This window comes from Aythya marila (assembly GCF_965140915.1).
Source record: "Aythya marila genome assembly, chromosome: 2".
Classification (NCBI taxonomy): domain Eukaryota; kingdom Metazoa; phylum Chordata; class Aves; order Anseriformes; family Anatidae; genus Aythya; species Aythya marila.
In genome coordinates this window covers 66255519-66279736 of record NC_139043.1, presented here as the reverse complement: position 1 = coordinate 66279736, position 24218 = coordinate 66255519, and the positions used below count along the sequence as shown (strand labels likewise).

General features: G+C 41.5%; 1 protein-coding gene across 11 annotated transcripts in view; it reads left to right on the top strand.

Annotated features, from left to right (window-relative positions):
* The first annotated feature begins 3293 nt into the window (after nt 1-3293).
* Nucleotides 3294-24218, top strand: part of CLASP2 (cytoplasmic linker associated protein 2) — a 136708-nt gene continuing 115783 nt past the window's right edge. For 5 of the 11 annotated variants that reach the window (XM_082754929.1, XM_082754925.1, XM_082754927.1 and 2 more), the window contains exons 1-5: nt 3452-3718; nt 13646-13724; nt 19421-19524; nt 23320-23411; nt 23737-23812. In XM_082754929.1, coding sequence (XP_082611055.1) covers nt 3539-3718; nt 13646-13724; nt 19421-19524; nt 23320-23411; nt 23737-23812 — 531 coding nt within the window. In that variant the 5' untranslated portion in view covers nt 3452-3538. Of the gene's footprint in view, nt 3719-13645; nt 13725-19420; nt 19525-23319; nt 23412-23736; nt 23813-24218 lie in introns of all 11 variants that reach the window. The other 6 variants (XM_082754928.1, XM_082754926.1, XM_082754923.1 and 3 more) reach the window with 3 other exon arrangements.

Genomic DNA, 24218 nt, shown 5'->3' with positions numbered 1-24218 from the left:
TGGAGTTCTGCTCTAGATGCAGAGTTAGAGTGCTACTTGTGCCTTGCCAAAAAAGTAAATGTATACCAGAAGCAAAACCAGAAGTTCTATTGAAAATACCATTTGTTTGCAGGGAAAGATATGAACCAACATTTTTTGTTCCCCCCACCCACCAATAAATAAATAAATAAATAAATCTGTCCAATGTTTGGGTTTGTGAGAAACACTCCGTAGCCAATAACTTAGGCTCAGGCGAGGATCTCAGTGAAGTAGTAATTTATTTGCGATTGCAATGGCGGGCGCCCCACAAGCAGGAGAGTGCGCCTACTAGTTCCAAAACACAGTTTATACACTTTTTGATGACAGGACCCTCCCCTGTTTCCCCACTGAGTGAGTAATCCAGGTTCACAATCTATCTGATGCTTCACAGACAATGCATGGCCTTCAGTTGCTGGCCTGTTAAATTTCAAATTTCTTTTGACACTTTTACAGTTTAAAGTGGTAACATTTCTTCACTTATCTGACTTGACTTAACACCGCGATTTTCACCTAATTGTCCTATGTCTGCATTTTACAAGGTCGCCTGCTAAGCTTTCTTATCACTGTAAGCATATCTCAGTACCACATTCCTTCCTTCTAAATGTAACTCTGCAAAAGCAACATTTATATTCCCACAGGTTTCAAAGGAAAATGTCAGAATTGTACCAGAACACCTCAGCAGTAAAAGGGCTACCATTTTTCACGTGTTATACCAACATCCATCCAGTATCTAAAGGCATGAGTGCTGTCAGGATGAAATACAGTAGTTTAATCTTCTGATTTTACAGCAAGGCTGTAAAAGTTATTTCCTCTTGTGTTTTCTAAAAAAGTTCTTGTGACATAAAATGGAGAAAAAAAAAAAAAAAAGCCATATATCCCAGCATGGCTTTTTACCCTTAACATAAATGTGCAACGTTGTCTTTGGTCTGACAAAATAGTTTCAACGTTTCAAGTGTGTACCTGGTTATACTTTACCCTCCCCCTCAGCTTCAGTGCCATTCACAGATTATTAGATTATCTAATAAATTTATTTGCTTTGAATCAAGAGAAGTTCAGAGAAGCTACTGCCATGAGCTTTCCACCACTTTTTTGGTCAGGATTTTCTATCTTAAGAGACTGACATTAACTTGGACAACAAGAAAGGGTTTTTGTTTGTTTGTTTGTTTGTTTTTTGGGGGAGAGGGGCATTTTGTTGTTTTCACTGTTTTTCTGCAAAGTTCATCTGGTGGACTGAAACTGTTTACAGCTCTTGATATTCTAAGAGGCCAGTACAATCTATTCAGTTATTTTCTGTTTAGTTAAGCTTATTAAATCGGCAGTTACTTTTGAAAATCACAGTGAGAAAGTTACTCTTTAAACTGACAATACCGCAGAATCAGATTTCTAATGCAGTGAAAAAAAAAAAAAAAAAAAAAGACAATACAGACATTTATTCTTTGCTGTTTGTTTTTCTATTTCTATTTGTTTCATAGGTCACATTTTCAATAAAAGAAATCCATAAATATATGCAAACATTTTACAGCCCTTCTTAGAAAATGGCATTGCACACACAAGACAAGAACTATTCAGTTGCATCCAAAATTATAGTTCTTTATATGTGCATGGGGAAATCCAGCTGTGAAAACAAACTGAGGGACTGATAATCTTTTGGTGTAATTACAATAGGCTCAAAGCATAACACATACATTTCTGTTTTAAATGTATCTACTATTTCAATGCCTTCGTCTTTATTATTTCAATGCCTAGGGTCCAATCAGGGAAGGGATCCCAAATGTGCTAGATCGCACCAAAATCAGCAAAGGGTTGCTTGCTTGTAGTCTTGCCTTCTGTTGTGCTTGCGGATGTAGATCTCTATTCTGTGAGGTCATGCAGATGTCAGCACATGGGACAGAACAGATGTGCAACATTCCTGAAAATGGGATTTGTGAGATGCAAGCAAGTGGGACCACTGTAGCACCAATTTAGTTTGGTTTAAACTGCTGTGAAACTGCAGCTTGGAGATGTGGCTCCTCAGCTTGGAGGTGTGGTTGCTATAAATTTGTTTTTTACCTGTCTAAATCCTGCAGCCAAATGAAGGGAGTACCTCGTTCTCCTGCAGTCTCACCCATCCCCAGTATTAGTACTAATGAGGCAAGCTAGACAGCCAGACTGTGTTGTCTTGAAACTATGGGCTTTCATGACATGACTATCATTGAAAAAGGAAAATATTACTTCCCTGACCTTGTTTGTGTAAGGCCAAATAAACACCAACTGGGGTGTAAAAACAAGGGAAGGACCTTATATGTGATAGTATGGGAAGAAAAGGATGGCCTATACAAACAGCAGCTTGCATTTTAGTGTAATGTGATGTCTCCAAGCGCTGGAGGGATGGCATCACCCTTTTCTGCCACTGAAAGGAGTTGCTCTACTTCCAACCTACTGAGTCTTTTGCTTTTGCCCTCAGGACTTGTGGCCAGCCCAGCTCGCTGGTCACTCAGCTTGTTAATTCAGTCTGGAGGAGGCTCAGGGAAAACCTTATCGCTCTCTACAACTACCTGAAAGGAAGGTGTGGGGAGCTGGGGGTCAGCCTCTTCTCGCAGATAACTAGCAATAGGACTAGAGGGAATGGCCTCAAGTTGTGCCAGGGGAAGTTTAGGTTGGAAATCAGGAAACATTTCTTCTCAGAAAGAGCAGAGCAGTCAGGTATTGGAACAGGTTGCCCAGGGAGGTGGTGGCGTTACTGTCCCTGGAGGTGTTCAAGGGAAGGTCGGACGTGGTGCTTAGGGACATGGTTTAGTGCGTGACAGTGGTGGGAGGGTGGTGGTTGGAGTAGGCAATCTTGGAGGTCTTTTGCAAGCTTTATGGTTCTGTGGGTCTGTGATTTAAAACTGATACCGAAACAGCAATTCCAGCCGCTACGGAGCTTATGGCACCCAACCCACAGGCGTGCTCCGCGCACCCTCCCTGAGGCCCCCGCCCCCCTTGCGGCCGCCAAACCCCCTCAGAGCCCCCGGCCCCTCCCCTCAGCGCCTCGGGGACAGCGGGGCGGGCGGGCTGCGCATGCGCCTCCTCCGGCGGGCCACCACCCGCGTGGAGGCGGTGGGCGGGGCGGGAGAGGGCGGGCTCGCTGAGGGGGCGGGGCTATGAGGAGCCCCCGCCCCGCCCCGTGCCGGGCCCCGCCCAGTGCCGGGCCCCGCCCCGTCAGTCCGGCGCCGGCCCGCGGCGGGGCCGCAAGTTGCCCGGGACGGCGGCGGCGGCGGCTCTGCGGGGCTCTGTTCGGCCCGGCCCAGCCCGGCCCGCGGGGAGGGGGGGACGGCCGTTGGCACGGAGCTCCCCCGCGGAGGGGACCGGGGGCTGCCGGGGTCCGAGGGGATGCGAGCTGCGGGCCGGCCCCGCCGCGGCGTGGCGCGGGGGAGGTCGGGCCGGGCCCTGCGGCGCTGAGGAGCTGGAGCCCCGTCCCGTCCCGTCCCGTCCCGTCCCGTCCCGTCCCGTCCCGTCCCGTCCCGTCCCGCCCCGTCCCGCCGGCCCGGAGCCGCCCGGGATGGATCATTTCTGTCAGCAGGTGCAGCAGAAGGACGTGGGCCGCAGGCTGCAGGTCGGGCAGGAGCTGCTCGAGTACCTGCGCGACCCCGCGGCGTCCCCGGACGTGGAGCAGGACCCGCAGCGTCTCGACAAAGTGATCGACGAGCTGGCGGCGTGGGTCAACTCCAGCAACTTCAAGGTGCGGGGCGGGGAGGGGCCGGGGCGCTCCTTGGCCACACGGACAGGCCGGCGTCTGGCCCGGCCTCCAGCCCTTCCTCCCCCGGAGAGTCGGGAATCTGGCCTGGCTTTGGCTAACACTTCTCGCTTTCTGTTCCTTTTATCGTTGCCTGAACATGGCAGCACATTCCCTCTTGGGGGACACCCCCCCAACTGTTCCCTTAGCCTGAAATAGCATAGCTATAACATAGCTAGTAATTCTTTTTTTGCTACCCCTCCCATTCCCTTCCCGTGCTGGGCTCTCTGCTTGGTGTAACGTTTCCTGGGATTCCCAGGATTTCCTGCAGGCCCTAAAGAGTGCTGTTTCACTGTGTTGGTATTTCTCTCTGCTTAATGACTGAATTGCTTCTTCGGGTTCCAGTTGTAAATTTAAAGTTTTTCTATCGCCTTTAGGTGACTTTGTCATAGACGAGAAGTTACACGGTATTTTTATAGCTACCCGATGATGACTCATGTTTGGCTTTTTTTCCTGGTGCGCTTTTGGCTGACATACAGGAAAACAGTATTTACGGTGGACACGTGGGGGAGTAATATTTGTCAATTTTTCTGCTGTTGGTCAGCCGATAACGATAGACAACGTAGCTATATTACCAAACGCGATCGCATTCGTCTTTGCGTGTTTTTTTTTTTTTTTTTTTTTTTTTTTTCCTGCTGTATATAACTGTCGCTGGTCTGCGCTCTCGTCATCTGGTGGCGGTGTTGATCTGTACTGCTGAGCTCAGGTCTGGCAGCAGGGCAAGAGCCACCCTTCCTGCTGCGCAGAGTCCCAGAGTTGCTGTCTTGTCTCCTAAGTTGTCCTTTGGACTTAGTCCTTTGGACTTAGTGCATGGAGGTTATGGTATTTTTTTTTTCCTATTTCTGTAATCTCTGGAGGAAAACAAAGGAACACCTTGCAAAGGCAGTGTGTTTGTGAAATACTTATTTTTACTCCTTAGATTTGACAATGCTATGTACTTGGCTGTGTTTGCACATAGCACTTCTAAGTTTGAGGCCTGAAAATGATCAGGCTCAGCTGTATTTGCATGTATCTCGCTTTTTTTTTTTTTTTTTTTTTTTTTTTTTTTTTTTTTTTGAGCAAATTTGTTCCTAAAGGTCAGGTTACTTACAGGGAGTAATGTGGATTGGATAAAGATGATTTACTTGTTTTTGAATTCTTAATCTGAGGATAGTTGTTGGCAGTTGATAAATGTCAAAGTTAGGCAAGTTATTTTTAAAACATGTAGGATAACATAAAAGTTGTTTCCTGAACTTCTAAATTGATGAAATCGGGAATTGAAAAGGAAATTTCAAGGTGTTGTGGTGGTTGTTTCTTTTTATCTTTGTAAAGCAAGTCATTCTGCTCACTGTTGATGTAAAGTGACAGTGATGTTGGCTGTTAGGACTGTACAACAAAGGAGGAATCTACTGTAGGCCAGATAACCTTCCCAAGCCTCAGTCAAAATATGAGGTTATTATAAAATCTTATAATTAATAATTATAATTCTTACTATATTATAATATGACAATTATAATTCTATAAGTAGACTTCTATAAATTATGATGATTATTATAATTCTTACTATATTCTTACAGTCTCCTTTTCTGCGTGTCACCTATTGGTGGCTCTTTATACATAAAAAAACCCTGCATTTCAAAGTATATTGTACACGCAGTATTAATGGCAACAGCACGAGGTGTTGGATGTTTTGTTTGCAATCAGTTCCAGTGTCCCTGTCTATGATGGTGTTGTTTGGCATCTGATGTTTCCAAATGAAAATAAGGAATATTCTGAAGAATTGTGGTTGGATCTAAAATTCATATTTCATCTTAAACAAGCATGGATGTTAAATGCAGTGGGACTTGATCTTTGTAGCTCCCTTCCAAGTGAAGTATCCTGTCCAATGTTTAACTGCTAGGTCTTAGTTTGTTGGTAAGCTCGGGGCCTGAATGATGACAGAAGATAATGAGTGTCACAGGCTTGTATGTATTCTCGAGACAAGTATTTCAGTAAACTTTGTTTTTAATTATGGTATTTATATTGATTTGTTGGATGCCTTTTTTTTCTGCTGAGGAGTGAATATTCCTAGAAGTTCCTACTTAACATCTTTTTTTTTTTTTTAATGTCCTATTGAAGGTCTTCAAAGTCCTGAAGTAATTAATCCCTCCCAGTTGGCATGGCAGTTTAATTGGGCGATGATATTGGCCGGTAATTGGCCTATTTGTCAGAACTGCTGAGCTAGATGAACTGGAGTTACAAGCAGGGGATATTTAGAGAAAGTTACAAGAAGGTGTATTATTTTCTTGGGGGTGACAGGTATGGATAATGAGGCAGTAACTAACATAACTTGCCCTGGACGTGCTATATTTGTTCCCACTCTACTGAGTGTGAAACTTCAATTCTTCTACATGAAGTGCTCCATCTGAACATCCTGAAAAAGAAGAGGAGAGATCTGGGAGCTCTTGGTTCTTCTCTGTGCAATGTCTGAGAAGACATGACATCCTATGACAGTTTCTGCCTCAAATAAACACGAGGGGAGGAACTGGAAGAAATAGGAACAGAAGGGCTGATTTGGCAGACTTGGTAATGAATGAAAAGAGATGAGGGGTTAAGTAACCAAGTGTGGACTTGTTATCAGCAGGGTTGAATTAAGAGGTCAAAATCTTTTTGCCACAAGTTTAATAGTGTTTTTACTTTTTGAAAGTTTGCTTGTACTGGGTCTGGCTGGGATGTTAACTTCCCCTGCAGCAGCCCATACAGTGCTGTGCTCTGCGATTGTAGCTAGAACAGCAGTGGTATCACACCAATGTTGTGTCTGCTGCTGAGCAGTGCTGACACAGCATCAGGACTCTCTTTAACCCTCCTGGGGGGTGGGCAAAAAGAAGTGAGAAAAGAAACATCACCAGGGCAGCTAACCTAAACCAACCAAAGGGATATTCCATACCATATGATGTCATGCTCCACAATAAAAGGTGGAAAAAGGAAGAAGAGGGGAGGGGTGGGCTCTCGTGAAAACGTCGGTCCTCCTCACAAACACCGGCTACATGCGCTGAGGCCCTGCTTCAAGGACGTGGTCAAGCATTGCTCATTTGTGGGAAGCAGAGAGTAATTTCTTTCCTCTGCACTTCCACATAATCTTTATTTGTGGTTTTATCTCAACCTGTGAGTTGTTCTTTACTTTTTTCCCCCCTTCATCTAAGGAGGGGGACTGAGAGAGTGGTTGTGGTGTTTAGCTGCCTAGCATGGTAAAAACACCACATAGCTATTCATAGCGGTTTAATTAGCAAAACTCAGCCAGTAGTTCCAAACTATGAAAGCTGATCAGGAAAATGTCTACGTTCATCTTTCTCATTGAAGAGGAGATCAGTTACCAGTTGGAGCTGCTGACAAATCAGTAAGGTGGGATTAAGAACATGTATTGATTTGTCTGGGAATGGCATGGAGTGAAAGTTTGTTACAGAACACTGGAAGCCTCACAGAGAGGGAGATGAGCTGTTTTCCCAGGCTGTCTGTAAGGGGTGTCCTGGGGACTTCAGTTAGGATGTCCACTGTGCAACCAGCGATGTAGCAGCTTCCAAAGATGCTCGGAAACTTGCCAACACCAGGGAGTACCCAGAAGAGGTGCACAATTCAACCTTTTCGTTTCATACCTCATTACGATCGCAGGGTTGCCCACTGAACTGGAAATCATTTGCCTAGCATCCTGGTGCTATGATTTGGTTTGTTATATATCGGCTGGGACTTTGATTTGTTGCTGCAATCCAAACATTTCTCATGATTTTTTGTTTTTTAAATGGCCGTTTTCCCAAGGCTGCAAACAGTAGTGGGGAAAAAATGAAGGGGAAAGAATTCTGATTTTTTTTTAAAGAGAAGTTGGATGCGGAGTATTGAGAGTTGGCTGATGGCATTACTTTGCCAGTATTTGTTTTCCTCAGACTTAGAAATACCTGTCAGATGCAGAAAACTGGAGCAGTGATAATATTTGTGATAATACCTCGGGGTAGCTTGAAGCAGTGAACTGATGGCTTATTCTTGAGGGTATCACATCCTTCTATTACTGACATACGTGGTCACTGGCTTTATGGGACTAACGTGGATGTTATTCTTGATGAATACATGCGAATAAAACATCACTGGTCTTGTGTCAGAGCGGGAGATTTTTTTTCCTTGTTTTTTTGCAAAGCAGAGTATTCCTTGGGTTTGTTGGTCACAACGCTGAAGGGGGAGAGATACTGGATGACCAAGAAAGTGGCTGTTGTGTTTGTGCATTTATGTGGTATAACAAGTGTGTGTCGTATCTTCTGTTCAACAGAATAGTGCCAGCAGGAGGAGTTTGAAGGTTTCATTAATGAAGGGAAAATTGGAATGGTAATTGGGCAAATAGGCAAGAAACAAGAAACAGCTGGGACCACTGGTGAGTGAGGTGGGAGCTGAAGTTGAAAGGCATTTGAACAAAAAGGAGCGAGCAGCAGTGACACAGAGCAGAGGCAGACAGAGGACCAGGTCAGAACATGAGGAAAAATGTCTCAAGCTGCAGAAGTGCATGCCATACGGGTGTCGCTGCCATGTGCCTGAACACATACATTTCAACCACACATGTGAAAACGTCTCTTACCACCACACGTCTAGACAAGGCTATTTCCACTGGATACCTGAACATGTCCAGGCCTCAGGCCTGAGCACGCTTGTTGCCACCGTACACCTGAACGTGCATGTAGCTGCCACATGCCTGAACAGGCGTGAGCATGGGGGTAGCTGCCACACACGAACATGGGTGTAACTGCCACATGTGTGAACACGCACTACTGCCACAGGTTTCCACAGATGTGAACGCTTGTGTTACTGCCACAGGTGGAATCATGTGTTGCTGACACATCCATGAACAGGCACGTGGCCATCACACAGCAGAACACATGAGAACATGAGTGTTCCCAATACACACCTCAACACATGTAAACATGTCTTGCCAGCAAATGACTCCACATGTGTGAACACGTGTGTGTTTTAGATATGTGAATGGAAAAAGGAGAACTAAAGAATACATAGGGCCGCTCCTTGATAGGGAAGGTCTCCTCACAGACAATGACATAGGCAAAGCAGAGACGCTTAACGCCTTCTTTGCCTCTGTCTTCAATGCCGATGATGGGCTTCGGGACCCAGGGTGCCCTGAGCTGGAGGACCGGGACGGTGGGGATGACAAACTCCCAACCGACCCTGAACGTGTGCGGGATTTGCTACTCCACCTGAATCCCTACAAGTCCATGGGTCCGGATGGGATTCATCCCCGGGTGCTGAAAGAGCTGGCGGACGTCATCGCGGAACCTCTCTCAATTATTTTTCAACGATCCTGGGAATTTGGAGAGGTCCCGGTAGACTGGAAGCTGGCAAATGTTGTGCCAATTTTCAAGAAGGGTCAGAAAGAAGACCCTAGCAATTACAGGCCTGTCAGTCTCACGTCAGTGCCTGGTAAAATCATGGAGAAGATGGTTCTTGAACTTATTGAGGCGCATGTGGGGGACAAAGCAGTCATTGGTCCCAGCCAGCATGGGTTTGTGAAGGGTAGGTCCTGCCTAACTAACCTGATTTCCTTTTATGATAAGATCACCCGTATGGTGGACCAAGGGAAACCAGCTGATGTGATTTTTTTGGACTTCAGCAGGGCTTTTGACACAGTTTCCTATAGGATCCTACTGGACAAAATGTCCACCATACAGCTAAATAAAAACATCATACGATGGGTGAGCAATTGGCTAACGGGCAGGGCCCAAAGGGTTATGGTAAATGGGGCTGCATCAGGCTGGCGGGCGGTCACCAGTGGGGTCCCTCAAGGCTCCATTTTAGGGCCGGTACTTTTCAATATTTTTATAAACGATCTGGATGTAGGAATAGAAGGTATTTTGAGCAAGTTTGCTGATGACACCAAACTTGGAGGAGCTGTGGACTCGAATGAGGGTGGAAAGGCCTTGCAGAGAGATCTGGACAGATTGGAGAGCTGTGCAATCACCAACCGCATGAAGTTTAACAAAGGCAAGTGCTGGGTCCTGCACCTGGGACGGGGAAACCCTGGCTGCACGTACAGACTGGGCGATGAGACGCTGGAGAGCAGCCTAGAAGAGAGGGATCTGGGGGTTGTGGTAGACAGCAAGTTGAATATGAGCCAGCAGTGTGCCCTGGCAGCCAGGAGGGCCAACCGTGTCCTGGGGTGCATCAAGCACGGCATTGCTAGTAGGTCAAGGGAGGTGATTGTCCCGCTCTACTCTGCGCTGGTGCGACCTCACCTCGAGTACTGTGTGCAGTTCTGGGCACCACAGTATAAAAAGGACATGAAACTGTTGGAAAGTGTCCAGAGGAGGGCTACGAAGATGGTGAAAGGCCTGGAGGGGAAGACGTATGAAGAACGGCTGAGGTCACTGGGTCTGTTCAGCCTGGAGAAGAGGAGGCTGAGGGGAGACCTCATCACAGTCTACAACTTCCTCGTAAGGGGGTGTCGAGAGGCAGGAGACCTTTTCTCCATTAACACCAGTGACAGGACCCGCGGGAACGGGGTTAAGCTGAGGCAGGGGAAATTTAGGCTTGACATCAGGAGGGGGTTCTTCACAGAGAGGGTGGTTGCACACTGGAACAGGCTCCCCAGGGAAGTGGTCACTGCACCAAGCCTGTCTGAATTTAAGAAGAGATTGGACTGTGCACTTAGTCACAAGGTCTGAACTTTTGGGTAGACCTGTGCGGTGTCAAGAGTTGGACTTGATGATCCTTAAGGGTCCCTTCCAACTCAGGATATTCTATGATTCTATGATTCTACGTGTTGCTACCACATGCCTGAACATGCCTGAGCATGTGTTGCCACCTCAGAGGTGAACAGGCATGTTGTAGCCACACATCTCCATACGCGTGACCATGTGTTGCTTCCATAGGCTGAACGTGTGAACATGAGTGAGCATGTGTTGTTGCCACATCCATGAAAACACATTGTGTATCATTACAACACGTGTTCAGATGTGTCCACACCTGGCATGTTATTGACAAACAGCTGAAAATATGTGAAAACGTACCTCATTGCAACACACTTGAACATGTGTGTTGTCATCAGGGCTCTGAAATCATATATGTCTGTTACCACCAAATGCCTGAAAACACATTAAAATGTGTTTTGTCACAACATGTGTGAACATATCTGTTGTCACCTTATGCCTGAAAAGGTGTGAAAATGTATTTTACACAACATGCATGAATACGCATGAACACAGGTGTTGTCACTGTATGCCTGAAAACGTGTGAAAATGCGTTTTGTCACAAGACCCATGAACACGTGTGCTGTCAGCGTATGCCTGAAAATACATGAAAATATCCTTTAGCACTACACACCTGAACACACATGAATATGCATTTTGTCATCAAAGCACTGAAATGTCTACTTTCTTTTCGTCACAACACAGGTGAACATGCATGAACACTGAACGTGCATGTTGTCACCAAATGCCTGAAAACACGTATAAATACCTTTAGTCACAACATACATTAACATGCATTTTCTCACCATATGCCTGAAAAGATGTGAAAATGCATTTTGTCACAACACGCATGAACACGTCATGAAGTCTGAAAACACGTCTGCTCACATTTTGTCACAACACATGTGAATATGTGTGAACACGTGTGTTGTCACCACATACCATAAAACTTGTGAAATCTAGTTTTGTTGCAAAATGTGTGAACATGCATGAACACTTGTGTTGTTGCCATATGACTGAAAACACATTAAAATCTGTAATGAAATGCAGTCATGTGTTCCTCTTAATTTTTAATCTCTGAGCTGCTGCACAAAGTCATCACGAGAGATTTTACAAATATAATCAGATGTGTAGGGAACTGTATGCATTGTTACAGAGGGAGATGCTGCAGATTTATGCATTAATAAACAACAGAATACTTATGAAGAAAAGGTGTCTTAAAGATTGTCACTGAAAGACACCTTAGACCTAAGGTGGAGCTCATAGTAAGGAAACAGATGCATAGGAAAACAGTATGTATATTCAAAAACAAATTCTTATTTCAGGCATCACGTTTTATACTGAGATTTTGTTTCAAGTCTTGTGTAGCTTTAGAATCAGGAAAAGAACATTAATGGAAAGCCTTGATGTTACCATAAAAGCTGATTTATATTTTAAGTTATCAATTACAGTATTTTGCTTTCTCGTTCTACTATGTTTCAGCTGCAGTTACTTGTTAGCAACATAGTAATTTAAGCCAGGGATACTCTTCTGTGTTAGTATGTAATAAAAACGAGTAAATTTCCAAGTAAGTTGTACTCAATTTTCCATCTCCTGTTTAAATGGAGATCTACTAATATTAAATTCATTAAAATATTTTTAATTTTATGGTTGCTTCAGATCCTATATTTTATGGAGGGCTTAGTTGTCTAGTTTCCTTTTCAAGAATCATACAGTACTGCGTACATGGGCCACTCTTCCTCATATTCATCCCCAGTCAAATTATTTTTGGCCTCTCCTCTAGTCTGGACAATTGTTACGGATAAGGATTTTAAGAGAACATTGTTCTTGAAGAAAATGTGGTTCCAAATTTTATGAAAATAAATAGCTAGTAGGAGGGAGTAATTCTGTTTGTGTATTTGTGGGGAAAATTACAAACGCCAAAGTTTCAGAAGTTTCAGGAGGTCTTGGGCATTTGCCTCTTCATGGGCAGCAGCTTGCATTAACCACGAGGTTCAACAACGTAGGTTTTTGTGTTCATAATGAACAGTTACAGGAAATTAAGAATGAAGTCTTGGAACAGTATACAGGATAATAAAAGGGGAGAAGAAGTGTCCTCACCAGAATTATTTAACTGATCATTTCTGACTACGTTTTTGTTTCTAGATAAATGGATATTGTCGTCTCATCTACTTTCTGTTGGTATATGGGAATTGCTCAGAATTCCAGTAGCATTTTGTGCTTTATTTTGTTTTTTGAATTTTGAACAAGACCAAGTGAAAAGAAATAAAACTTCTATATTTTACAGAGCAGGTAGACAAATGCTGTGGTCTGAATTGCTAGGGAAGATAACATTAGCTTCTCTGAGTTGTTCTCTTGGGACTTTGGTAAAAGATGCAATCACTTCAGTGGATGATCTAGGTTAACCAGATTGAGACAAGCACGTAACATCTGGGCTTTATTTTATTTTATTTTATTTATTTATTTTTGTTTTTGTTTTAAACTGTTAAGCTGTTTGCTTTTTCTGAATCTGAGAACTGCTCCTCATCCATTCTCCCCCCCCCCCCCCCACCCCGTTTTTTTTGTAAGGCTTTCTGTTTTATTTTTTTATTATTCTTTCAGCAGCTTAGGTGCCTGGTAGAGGAGGTGAGGCCTAAAGCAATATGTCTGTCCTGGTGCTGGTCCCTGTTTAAAAGGGATTTTGATTTACAGTTTATACTGTGATAAACAATATCTGGCAGTCATTTTTTAAAGAAAGGGGGAATGGAATTGCAGTCCTCATACACAATCCAGAGAGAAAAATGAAGAGAATGAAGAGCTTCTTCCAGCTCCTTAGTCCTCTTCATTCATCATTTAAATTTTAATAATTCCAAGTTGCGAATAGTAAAACATTGATTTTCTAACATTTAATTTCTTCCTGTTTTAAGAGAAGTAATAAAAAATCTGAACTGATGTAGTATATGTAAATATAATTGATCCAAACATATGCTGATAACTTTGTCTTAATGAAAGCTTTTAAGAAATTATCAGCTCTCTAATTGGAACTTTCATTTTTTTATTTGTTTAAGATACGTTTAAGATATTAGTTTAAGATATAGTGGTCCAGCTTGTTTACATACAGAAGTCTGTAATTTCTTTAAAGTATATTCTAAAGAAATCTCTAGTCTTCTGTTCTGTGTATCTCATGCTTTTGTTTTGACAGGTGTCGTTACTGGGATTAGATGTTTTAGGTGCCTTTGTCAACAGACTATCAGGACGTTTTAAATCCTATATAGGAACCGGTAAGTGAAAAGTAACTTTCTTTTCCTTAAGACCAAAAGGTAGTATGTTGCCCATCCACTTCCAGCAGTGGTAGCTGAACATGTAGGAAGCTTTCTGAGCTAATCATAGTTTAAAACAATAGCTGGGGATGTAAATGTATAGGTATGTCATTGCTGTTGTTGGAATTTGAATAATTTTATATTAACTTGTAAATACTCATTTTTCCTGTAATTACTAATTTGTACGTGGTGATTGGAATTTTTAAGGGTTCCAGGAATGTCCTTTCTGTAATTAATTTCAAACTATATAGTTGCTTGCCACTCCTGTGCTATGTAGTTACTTACGATGTTCCAAGACAGTCATCTAAAAATGGTGTAAGAACATAGGTGCTACCTTTAGCTTGTGTTAAAGATTGTAGGCTTTATTTGTGGATCATTTTAATTAGAGCTTTATGTCTACTGAAGTCTGTGGTCTAAGGGGATTATGTGGTCCACCTCCTGCTTGGTAACTGCTAGCTAGGTAAGTCTAGTTTTCAGTAGTCTAATCTTTTTCTGGGATGAAAAAGAGTACAAGCCCTTACTCTTGGTTGAAATGTTTACTCAAATAAGAGTATTATTTTGTTTATTTGCATGGTTGCTTTTGTTTGTTTTGTTTTTAGAAAAGGCTGCAAAAGGAGACTCAGTTATTTGTATTTTTTTCCCCAGAATAGATGTTTTGAATTGTGTTTATATTTCTGAATTTCACAAAAAGATGAAATTCCTGCAACATTTCAGAAAATTCTTAAATTTCCTTTAGTTGCCTTTATGGTTAATGATCATAGGTAATGGTCAGAGCTGTTCTAAGCTGTGACTTTTCTTGTCTTGGTGACAGATTCTCTAAAGCTGTAAAAAAAAAAAAAAAAAGGCAACAACAACACAACCCCTATGATGTTTAAAGCTCTTTACATCCTGTTGAGCTGTCTGGAACCTTTGTGGTTGCAACTCCAGTAGAGCTGACAGGGACTCTCTGAAAGTGGTTCACAGAAAGGGGTAGACAGGAGAAGGTATATGCAAGAAGGGCACTTAAAAGAGCAGTGGTCAATAGAGAGGGAATAAGGGGGAGTTGTGAGCAATGATGCACACTGAAAAACTCCATATTTGTGTTGTAAAAGAAGGAACTCCTGTTAAAGTTTAACAAAAGAAAATCGTTTGTGCTACCTGTGGCATTCTTTGCTTCAGGGGATCATACAGTAAAGCTGCTCAGAATTTTTAAAAATAAACGGGGTGCCACTCTAGGCGCTGAATTCTGTGATTTACTTGTTTCTCATCTTCTGTCCTTGTAGAGGAAATAACTGTTTAATCTCTCAAGGCTCTACTCTGACTCTCCAGGCTGTTCTTGGCTCTAAATCTCACATTATTGTCAAACTAGTAGTGCAAAAATAATTATGTGAATTCGTATAAATGAAGATTTATTTATTTTTACCAAGCCAAGAAAAGGAAGACAAACAACAGAGAAGAAACTAATTGGGTAACAAGCTCTGTTAAGGATGTAATACAAACCTAACTATTTATGCAGTTAGAAAGGAAAAGGAATAAATATCAGGTCAGATGTAGATAGCAGGTCAGTTGGAGGTAGACCAGGTACAATTAATGTGTGCTATACAGCATGCTTACTAACACCTTTAAGATTTCTTCACTGAAGAAAATTATAATATCTTTGTATAACTATGCTGACATATTAACAGGAAAACCTGTGGAATGGCTCATAGTGATAGGAGACTGACAATATGCTAAAATGTGGTGCGAGGGCAGGTAGAATGGGGTACAGGTCTTTGTGGCTCTGCAAAGAATAATTCTGCGTTATCAGCAGAAATTAATAAAAGAAAGAAAGTTGTAAAACGTTACTGGGTTTTCCAAATCCATTTGAAATAAATTAAAGAAACCAGGCAATGGAAGAAGTAAGCTCAGCAAGATTAATATAAAACAGTAGGGATACGTGAATCCGTACTGTATGTGACAGATAATATACTTCACTGGATAAGTTGGGATACTACTGCCTTGAATAGTGCCTTTATAGATGATGCTACTTCTTCATCCTCACATTTGTGTAACTCCAACGTCTATTTGAGACTGTTTAGCTTGCAGACTGATGGCAGAAACAACCAAATGGAGCACTTGCACAGCAGCATAGAGAAGGACATCAGTTTGATAATGACGGTGAGAAAGCATATAAAACATAAAGGAGAACTACCAGCCAAAATAATTGTTCAGTTATATTTAGAATAAAGTTGGGGGATAAACGTGATATAAAAGTTCTTAGTGGTATGTTTTCAGGTCACTTGTTCTTTGGGAAGTAATAGCACTAATCTTCTAGAGCAGGAGCTCCAATTCTGGTGCAGTGTGCCCTTGTACTGCAACTATGACTTAAGCTTTTCTTGGTAAGGATAGAAACCCACCTAAAGGTGGCCAAGTTAAAAAATCTTTTAATGAACTCTAGTGCACAAATACCCAGTATATACTTCCTAAGGTGCCAAAAAATCTCCTAGCTTGGTCCTGTGGACTCAGTTCCAACATATCTCTTACCTCCTGCCTTTGATGGACACGTCTTATTGATGGAATGCCCCAGTATGTCCTCAGGTCTGCTTGTAAACAGACAAATACTGGTACAAGGGCTGGGCTGAGCTGGGAGAGGGAAACAGTGTCTGGGGTGGTGAGTGGGCAAAGCTGCTGCTTTCTAGTAGTAGTGTTGGCTTGTCCTGATGTAGAGTGTGTTGTACTGTAGTTGCTGAAGCTAAACTGTAATGGCTGCTTTGAGCTTAGGACTTCTTTTAAGGGCTTCTTCTTCTAAGAACTCAAAATTTCTTGTGCTATGTGGCCTTGGGTTGGACAGAACTAGAGTGGAGCAAGAGGCCAGGAGGCACTGAATGCAAGCTAGGCAAGGATGCTTAGAGTAGGGGAAAAGAGAGGGGTATTAGCAAAACAGGATGCTAAAGAGGACCCAAGCATCTTAAAAATGGTCTAGGAATATTTGGGTAGGGAGATGTGTTTCCCATTTGCCTGTAGAAAGGCTAGCTAACACTATCTGGCTATTTTTCATCACCAATGCAGAAAAAGCAATAATCAAAGTAGTTCTTGCTATAAACATTTATGACATTTGCAAAACAAGTGATGAAGACATTAGGAGTTCAAGTTGAAATATGTTTGGTGGCAATCCCCTTCTAGTTGATCACTTTGAAATTTTATTGATAGGCAACCAACTTAAAATCATTTCCTATTGGAGCTTACTCTGACAGAAAAGATGAACTACCAAACTGAAAACCAGCTGATGGTTGCCAGCACTCAACAGCTGTATTCCTTTGTCTTATGCAATTATGTCTAATATGTCTATTGCCATATACGTGCTCTTAAAACAACTTGTGATTTAGGGGGAAAACAAGTCAAGGCTGCAGACAGGCAGGCCCTTGAGCAGCTGCCGCAACAGGTAGTTCCTGTGTCAGAGCTCCCAGAGTGACAAAGGCTGGTGTGTTTAGTAATCCACAGGCTGTGTCATAGCTTAGTGTAACACAGTGACCTCATCTCTGTTCAGCATCTTCTAGTAGCTGTTCTCTGTGCTTGCCTTCGTGATTACAGCAAAGCCCTGGTATCTACAGCTCCATGAACTGACTCAGCCTGCTAATGAGTCACAAAAGAGTGGTGTTCAGCAGGACAGGCATTCACTGTGCTGCCCTCCCTTGGAACAACTTCTCAGTGTTCATTTTTGTTTTGTGACTGGAAATTTAGGAGGGGTCAGATGTGTACTCCCAAAACTGACTTCTGAGGTTCTGGACGTTTCTTCGGTGTTCACAAAATGGGGAGGGGGAGGACACGGGGGGACACCCTTTCTTTTCACAGTGTATAATGAACACAGCTATAATAACTTATTCAGAGCAGAAAGGGAAGAAAAAATAGATGAAAAATGCAAAAGCTTGATAGTGATAGCTAAAGACGTCAGTGGAATATCCAGAGCCAGTTGAATTAAGTGTTTAGATTGTAACAATTAGAAAGTATTCAGATACAGTAAGAGGAAAAAATCAGAGTTCAGCAATGTATTTGTCCAGCAGTTATCACACTACAGAAACAGCTGGGGGGTTTAATACTTTTATGTAGAAGCAGAGGACTGAGGAGACCTCCTGAATTACATATTCTTTTCCCTTTCTTTTGCTGGCACCACTACTGCTTAGTTATCATTGTCATTATAATCATCAAGTTCTATTACAATTCTTTCAGATTTCCCTTTCAAAATGCAGGGTGATAGAGTTATTTCTTCTGTGAGCTGAATAGCAGTCAGAGGCTGAGAGAGGGACCAAACAAAAAATAACTGTCGACTACTCTCATGTGTTCTGAAATGTAACACCATAAGTAGTAAAAGGTGATTTTAGCTGTAACTTCTTTAGCTGGTGGTGGAATATGAGAGAGTCCTCAAAAGATTCCTGGTAAATGTTAGGAATGTTAGGCTACTTTTAAAGTTTGAAGTAAATGGCATGGTAATTACAAACTTGGCCCCTGCTTGACTAGAATACTAATTTGGAGGAGAACTACAGGCTGGGTGTCGTGATCTGCGTTGAGTAAGAGTTCCAGCTAGAATTACCTTTCTGATACTTTCAGCTCTTAGAAATCTGTGAATCAGATCAGAAACAAAAGCTCATACAAAAGGCTGAGCTGTTAAGAGGTAAATGTTAACGTTAGCCTGTGACACTGATTTTTCCAAGTGGTGTTTCAGGTACTGATAGTGACTGTAAAAGCACTGTCCCATGGGAGATAAGTGGGAGATAACATCTCCATCAGTTTCCCATTAGTTGTAATCCCTGTCAAAAAGCAGTGTGCTCAGTGTCATTGCTGCTTGTTTTCAAGAAGTTGTACTGAAAGCACTGTGGGGAAGAATCCCACAAAGTGTGCATGTAGGCGCCATACAGAGAACTGGGAACCAGTATAGCAAGATGTCTTGCACAATGCTGATCTCAGCATTCATTCAGATAGCTTTCCTAGAGATCATATAGCGTTAATTTGTTTATCAGCTGCAATTAAAAACTTTTCTCTGTGGATAAGCAAATCAAAGATTTGGCAAGTCCTTTAATTTTTAGTGAGTTCTAATCTCTAGGATGTGAAGTCATCAACTCTTGAATAATTTTAGTTAAATAGTATTTGAGGGCACTTGTTTTGAAATTGTAACTTTTACTGAAGGAAGGACAAGTTTCCACAAGATACAGTCAGTGAACAGGAAGATTTAAAACATCTAAAATTTTTGTAATTAAATAGCAAAATCCCAATGATTTGAAAGTAGTTCTTTGTCCTATCCTATTCTTTACTTCTCCCCACTGCTCCCCAGGTTTTAGCATTATTTTTCAGAAAAGCCAGACATTCAGAAGCTGCTGGCATAGTTTTTGAAGATTAAATGGTAGTCATTCATACAGTTTTTTAAGACAGAAAGCTTTATTTTTTTAAGCCTGTTGGAAATGCTGTGTTCTTTAATTTCGGTTCAATGCATTTGTTGTTCATTTTGTAACATATTCAGAAATACATTTCAGAGTTGCAAATGTTTTGACCATCTTACAGTCAGCTTTTTTTTTTTTTTTAATAAGGTATATTTCAAACGTGTTTAAGGAATTGTCCTTCAGTATTACAAAATGTTTACTGGGCAAGTGTTTCATCTTTTTTTGTTTGTTTGTTTGTTTGTTTGTTTTTGTTTTTCTCTCCTGTAGTTCTCCTGCCTTTGATAGATCGCTTGGGAGATGCCAAAGACCAAGTTCGAGAGCAAGCACAGAATCTCATATTGAAATTGATGGATGAGGCAGCTACACCCATGGTATGCTTTCACTTTATAGAGATTCAGATATAGGCCTCCATTGAGCTTTTTACTTATGCATGAGCTTGACTTTGAATACGTCACAATGTTATGGTGACTGTTAATAGTGTAAATGTTAAAGGTATTCTTAATGGATTAACACTGATGCATTGTTCAGCTGAAGATAAAAACCTGGCACAGCACAATTCTGCAGGTTTTGAATATCATACCTGAATTTTGTCATGTCATGCCTTGTGGCAGGACTTTGTTAATTAAAGGATGCTTGAAACAACCTACTGGATCTGTGATAGCATAATGAGAATAAGTAAGTTTATTTTGCTCGGAATTTATTTTAAAATGTGCTTTGTGCCTGACACTTAGTAGTCCAACAGTTGAGATAGTGCATTTTAACACAGAAAATCTGGCTTTCTAAATGTATGACAAACATACGTGTGAACCTTTGACAAACTGAGATGGGGATAAATTCCCCACTGCCTTATTTCTTACGTTGAAGTTCAAATTAAGCAAACCTTTTCACAGTTCTTAGGACTGGGTGGCTTCCAAGTGCTAAATATAGATACATCTACTCATAAGATTGTTTAACAGGACTTCACTGTTTGAGGACCGATATTATGTGGAACTCTGGGGAGCCTGGTTGTCAGTAAGAAGTGTTCTTTGAGTTCTTAATTTCTTAAAAAAAATCTTTCTGAGTTTAAATGCAGAAGTTAATAGGGAGTGTCTGTTTGTTTTTTTGTGTGTATTTTTTTTGGGGGGGGGACACGACACCAAAATGAAGTTCTTTTGCTTGCTAGTTCCTGGCTTTGTTTATTCATAGATAAAATTTGAATGTTTGAGCACAAGGAATATGATTTTGCAAACTTCATTTGCAGTTAGAAAATTGTGGTTGCTTTGTTTGCCTGCTAGTAAAAACAGGTTGCATTTTAAGCAAGTATAGAAACTTACAGATATGAGTGGGATTTAGGCATCAGCGCATCATCCATAAAGCCTAGCCTTTATCTGTTGATGAGTTGCAGTTTTGATCATATTCATTGACAAGAGATATGTTATTTATTTCATGCCTAAGTGCCAGTCGCTCACAAGTGACAAGTTCATGTACCAAGATGCTCTGAAGTACCTTGCTTACAGACCTGAAACTATACCTACCTCTACAGTAACAGCCTTCGGATAATTGCATAGCATCTTGGAGACACCTTTCTTAAAACAATCACTGATAAAGAAACTGGTGATTCTTTGTGATAGGACGATAGGCCCTCCTTGCAAATGAGCTCTGGATTAGTGGTGCATCTTTCAGTTTCTGAAGAGAGCCTTTGTTGTGAGGCTGCACTTCAGCTTCAGGAAGAGGAGGCTGAGGGGAAGCCTCATGGCAGCCTGCAGTTCCCTCATGAGGGAAGTGGAGGGGCAGGCACTGAGCTCTGCTCTCTGGGGACAGCGACAGGACCTGAAGGAACAGCATGGAGCTGGGGCAGTGGAGGGTCAGGCTGGGGGTTAGGGAAAGGTTTTTCACCCAGAGGTTGGTTGGGCACTGGAACAGGCTCCCCAGGGCAGTGGTCATGGCACTGAGGCTGTCAGAGTTGAAGAAGTGTTTGGACAACACTCTCAGACATAGGGTTTGATTTTGGGATGGTTCTGTGTGGAGTCAGGAGCTCGAGTCTGTGATCCTTAAGGGTCCCTCTCAACTCAGAATACTCTGTGATTCAGTGATTCTATGATAGAAAGAAGCTTTCATCCCCTTTGAAGCTTTCCTGCAGTGTTGGAAAGAATACAAGATTCATGGGGTCCAAGGAACAGCATGCATAAAGAGAAGGTATGGCTTTTCTGGTAACTCCCCTAGGGTGGGGGAAACCCAGCTTCAGGTGTCTGTCTCAAGACAGCTTATGTATCATGAAAAAATTGGATGAAAAGCCTCTATCATCCTCACAGCAGGGACCAAAACAGAGAAGTCTTTCCTGTGCCTCCAGCACTGAAATACAGAGTTTTAGGCTTCCTTTGCTGCAGAGAAACATCCCTTTGGAAGAGCTGGGTGGAATCTTTTTTTGGGGATAAGACTTGTAAGTTTCTTCCTGATCATCTCCTCTGGTCTGTTCCAGTGTGTTTTTGAATAGTACTTAATTTGTCCTGTTGTCAGTTCCTTTTTCTTGTTTTAAATGTGTTTGGGTTTTTCTTGTTGTTGTGTTGTTTAGTTGTTTTTTGTTTTAAGAGCTAGACATAGCTGTCCATGGGCAGGAACCCTTCAAAATATGAATAGAGCTGGTATAAGTGCATGAATAGGATAAAAGAAGGTTGGCATCAACTGTTGCTAGTGAGACATGAGTGCTGAAATTTCTGAGAAGCCATTTGAATTTCTCTGTTTAGATGAATTCAGGCTTAATTTAGTGAAAGATTAAATTTCTTTTCAGCCTGCTTTGTTTATTTCCATACTCTGCAGTTGCCTCTCTGGCAGTATTTTTGTACACCTACTGTGGCTATTTCCTTTTTTCACATTTGTCCTGAAGTGGAGGGATGTTTTCTTCCATAAGATCCTGTTCTTTATTGTTAAGCTGTGTAATTTCAGCAAGATATATTCTATTTATCTGAGGCTTGTTTTCTCTGAATGTAATGTAGTATAAGACAAACAAGAAATCACAGATGAGTCAAAGTGATCAAGTAGGCTCTAGCTGGAAAATTTAAGTCTGCTGTGAAGTGTGCTCCCTCTTTAATAAAGAGGATGCAGTGTTCCCTGCTCCTAATGCTGCCTGCCTTGTTGATCAGTAGCTGTTTGTGTGCATTTTTTTTTTCTTTCGGCAAGCCAAATACAGTTGCAATCATTTGTATCGGAAAGATTTTACGTAGTCACTATACATCGTAATTGCAGCACTCCCGGGGTAGGAAGGAGGGTGGTGCCTGCGCTGCTGCGAACTGTGCCATTGCCAGTGTGCAGCCATTGCTAAGCAACGCGCCCCTTGGATGCTCTGCTCGAGAGCTGACGGAGGCTGTAATGGCAGCGGTGTAGCTGGGGGAGTTGCAGTTTGAGTCTGTGCATCTGCTCTGAAACACCACTGAGAATCCCAAGTCTCGTAAGTTTCGTGTTTACACTCTTTACACTCTATTCAGCTAGAGAACGACAAGGAAATGGAAAGGTAAAAGGATAAATGGTACAGTGAAAGGGTAAAGGCAGGCAATGGAAAACAAAGATGCAAGAAGGTAAACGAGGGTTTAGCGAGCCAGAGAATCATACTACAGGAAGCAACACCAGCACAAAAGGAGAAATGAAATCATAATGGAAATGGAAGCGAAGAAACTAGAATGAATTGGCGAGAAATAACTGAAAAATGAAGAAGTAAATTAAAAGTAGGAGAGAAGTAGACAGCAGGAGTATGGATAAGCAGGAGCTAAAATGGATGAGAGGAAATTTTGGCAGGGAAACAACATGAAGCCAAAACAATATAGCAACTTCTGCTTCAGTCAGTAGTTTGAAAATGTTAATATTTGTTTTGTGTTTATTAACTGTACCAATTCTGCATTTTTTTAAAGCCATTTCTCATGCAATAAAAATACATAGCTAGATTTGTGATGAACACTTTTAGAAATTGTTTTGGCATAACAATAATCTGTATTGTGTTTCATGCTGTACATTTTATAACTTAATTTTATCTGCAAAGTGCCTTTACTTTTCCAGTGGACCTGTCTTATGTTTTTTTTTTTTTTTTTTTTTTTTTTTTTTTTTTTGTAACTGATATTAATGTAGTTATAGAAAACGAGTAGAATTACATCATTTTGTGCTCCTGGTAATGAAAGACAATTATTTCTGTTTTATAGTACATTTGGGAACGCCTTGCTGTTGGTTTTAAACACAAGAATTACCGATCCCGAGAAGGAGTGTGTTTGTGTCTTATTGCAACCTTAAACATGTAAGCTTTTTGTTTCTATGGAGACATAAGGATTCTATTCTTTTTCTGAATTTCCTATTTGTCTGAAACTAATACTTTAGGAAGTCTGATTCAATTAAAATAATAAGTAGGAAAAGTTGAACAACTTTACCTGCAAGCTTTCATAAAGAAGGACTAAAGGTATAATATTTGTGTCTGATTTAAAAATAGACGAAGGACTATTAAGAGAGAGATAAAGCTTGATTAATATGTTTGTATTATATCAATGACAAGCTAAAAGTTCATTTTCTGATTTTCTGTCAGAAAAATAATTACTTTTCTTTTTTTTTTTTTTTTTTTTTTTCAGTTACGGGGCACAATCATTAAGCCTCAGCAAGTTAGTACCACATCTGTGTGCAGCGTTTGGTGACTTGAATAGCCAGGTAAGCATTCCGTTACTTCCTGGTGCTTCTGCAACTGCAGTTTGAGAGAACTGAATGCAAAATAAATGTAGGCATTTAAGAAAAGCTGATAGGCTTGCTTGTATACAACAGATATTTTTTTTCTATAGGACTGTAGTTAAAAAATTGCTTAAATAAGCAAAAACATCTGAAGTGAAAATCAAGATATAGTTGTAGTGGTTACATATGTTGAGCTTCAGAAAACTGTTGAATGGAAATAGTCTCTTGATTTTTCTAAAGCTGAGTTGGAGAAAGAATACTAAGAATACAGAAAGGAAGAAGGCAGGAGTGGTAGGAGATGGGCAAGTAAACAGAAGAGGTCTTTATGCTTATTTTCTTGGTGCAGCAACATCCTTGTCTCCTCTATGTACCATAGCATCGCTCTATT